This window comes from Arachis ipaensis, chromosome B01, assembly GCF_000816755.2.
Source record: "Arachis ipaensis cultivar K30076 chromosome B01, Araip1.1, whole genome shotgun sequence".
Lineage (NCBI taxonomy): Eukaryota > Viridiplantae > Streptophyta > Magnoliopsida > Fabales > Fabaceae > Arachis > Arachis ipaensis.
In genome coordinates this window covers 1,715,215-1,718,181 of record NC_029785.2, presented here as the reverse complement: position 1 = coordinate 1,718,181, position 2,967 = coordinate 1,715,215, and the positions used below count along the sequence as shown (strand labels likewise).

The 2,967-nt window shown below is 29.9% G+C and overlaps 1 protein-coding gene across 1 annotated transcript in view; it reads left to right on the top strand.

The window, feature by feature from the left end:
- Positions 467-2,967, top strand: part of LOC107615842 (NEP1-interacting protein 2-like) — a 9,852-nt gene continuing 7,351 nt past the window's right edge. The window contains exons 1-4 of the mRNA XM_016317866.2: positions 467-717; positions 1,256-1,434; positions 1,900-1,983; positions 2,626-2,793. Coding sequence (XP_016173352.1) covers positions 582-717; positions 1,256-1,434; positions 1,900-1,983; positions 2,626-2,793 — 567 coding nt within the window. The 5' untranslated portion in view covers positions 467-581. The remainder of the gene's footprint in view (positions 718-1,255; positions 1,435-1,899; positions 1,984-2,625; positions 2,794-2,967) is intronic.

The following is a 2,967-nucleotide window of genomic DNA, read 5'->3' as shown; positions in this document are numbered from 1 at the left end:
CCTTAATTTTTTTTTGGAACTGATTAGCTCCTGTGCAAAAAAAAAATAACATTGACTTTTTTTGATACAGAGACTTCGTTGTTCTTTCGAGATAATTGTCAGGAACCGAGTTGAATTTTTTTTTTGTCAAAAACCTCGTTATCTTTCGAAATATTTTTTTTTTTCTGTTAGGTTCCGAACTTGAAAGCCAATTGATTTCTTGGCTAAGAAAATTAGTAATGAAGTATAGAAATAGAGAGAGTGAAAGAGTGACGTTAATCTAAAAGAGGCACATTGCATTAAATGCGAGTTGGTTGATGGTAGTTTCATTCCACCTTCTCCCTCACCTTTCCCTTACTCCTTAAGCTTCACCTTCTAAATCTCTCTATATCTATATATCTTTATAAATAAATACATATAATATATTATATCATATCATATCATATAAGCATATATATATATATATATAAATAAAGGTATAAGAATAGCAACAATAATTAATCTATCAAATAGAAAAACAGTGGTGTCACTACTACTACTACTAGTAGCTAGCATTATTTTGCTTAATAACCAAGCTTGTGAGATCATATCCTTCTTCATCAATGGAGTTTGTGGCAGAAAATCCAAGTCCTTTGTTGGGTTCCTTTGTGGAGAGAGTGAACATGGTTGGTAGCCATGCCCTCTCTGCCATTGTTAGGAACATCTTCTCTGCCATCTTCACCTTCTGCTTTGCATTAGGTACTACTTCAATTCACTACTTCTTCATTAACTTAGCTTCAATTCTCTCTTGTTTAATTTCATTCTATTTAGCATTTCACATTCTACATTCTGAGTTTTTATTTGTACCTGTTATTTCACCTATTAAAACCAAGAATTCGACTAATTCAACTCGAAAAACTGTTTTTTTTAGCAATTTTTTTCTTTTTTAGTTTAGTAATGAACTCGAATTCAACCTCGAATTCGAGCTCATTACTAAAAGGAGTCCTTTTGTTTACTAGGACTTTGTACAAGGTTGTTTTTTGCATTTCTTAAAAGGTCCAAACACAAATGCACTTTTTTATTTTATTGTTGAATAATGTACTTTAATTTGAATTTTGTGAGAAAAATCCAAACTTGGGATGTGGGCATTTGTTAGATTCTTGTTCTGTAATTTGCAGTATTTTTGACATTTTTTTCATATTTATTTAGAATTCTCAATAATTGTGACACTTTTTGAGGTTAATACATACATACAAGGTTTTGATTTTAATTAATGAGGTTTGTTTTTTGTTGGCAGTGGGGACTTTGTTGGGGGCTATGACTGGAGCTTTGATAGGACAAGAGACAGAGAGTGGATTCATTAGAGGAGCTGCCATTGGAGCCATTTCAGGAGCTGTTTTTTCCATTGAAGTTTTTGAATCTTCTCTTGTTCTTTGGCAATCTGATGAATCTGGAATTGGCTGCTTCTTATACTTGGTGAGTTCTTGTTCACCATCCAATGTTGTAATAATCCTTTAATTGGATCTTTGAATGGTTGAATTTGGTGTGTTTGGACAACAAACTAAAGTATTTCTTAAAATAATCAAATTATATAATCAATGTATTTTGTTTTAATATCCACTTTATATCGTCATTATACTTAGCATTTAATTGATACTCATTTTTAGATGTTCAAGTAGCATATCAATTGGATAATAAAATATTTAGTACCTTTTTTTTTTTTAACCAAAGATAGGAGACTCGAACCCGCAACCTCTTAATTGAGTATGAAGAGACTATGCCATTTGAACTATTACTCATTGGCAAAAATATTTAGTACCCTTNNNTAGGCTATTTTATTTTTTAATTTATTTATAAGAAAATAATAGTAATAGATAAAAGAAAATATCATTGTGTATTGTATATATATAATCTAATGATTTTGAGTAAATGTGCATGCAGCTTGATGTAATTGCAAGCCTATTAAGTGGAAGACTTGTGAGAGAAAGGATTGGTCCAGCAATGTTAAGTGCTGTCCAAAGTCAGGTAATTTACTTGGTCCTAATTTCATAACCAATTTACAATGATGTTGACACACAAATTTTTGTTAATGTAGTGTTATTTATATATATATCAAGGACAAAAGTGTATAAATGGACACCAATTCAAAAAACAAATAAACTTTTTTACAATGTAAAAAAGTATTTTAAATTTAATTTTAATATACTCATAGTATATAAAATGAATAAATTATTATTTGTACACATCAAAGATACAGATATTGACAAATGTACCCATATAAAAATAAAACGACAATTATAACCACGAAAGATGACTTCCGTATGCCAAGAATAGCCAGACGTTGGTTACACAATTGGTCCGTTAGGGTATTCTTGGCATACAGAAGCTATTTTCCGTGAATACCATTGTCGTTTTATTCTTATATGAATACATTTGTCAGCGTTTGTATCTTTTATGGATATAAATGATAATTTATTTTATAAAAAATTTAACTCAATTAATGAATTTAAAAATTAATTTCTTTTGTTAATATGACAATACATAATTAATTGTCTCGGTAAAAAAAATTTACACTTTGAGTATAAAAAATTAAATTTTAATATTCTTTTTTTGCTAATGCAACTTAATTACATATGCATGTGAGATTAACTTTAATTTCATTTTCAGATGGGTGCTGTTGAGATTAACTTTGATGATGTTCAAAACATATTTGACACTGGTGGTGCAAAAGGCTTATCAAAAGATTCAGTTGAAAAGATCTCAAAGATCATAATTACAAGTGACAACAGTGTTGATGCTTCTGGTGAAAAGGTTTCTTGCTCAGTTTGCCTTCAGGTTTGTTTACACCTCATCTTTTTTCAGATGGAGATTAACTTTGATGATGTTCAAAACATATTTGACACTGGTGGTGCAAAAGGCTTATCAAAAGATTCAGTTGAAAAGATCTCAAAGATCATAATTACAAGTGACAACAGTGTTGATGCTTCTGGTGAAAATGGTGAAAAGGTT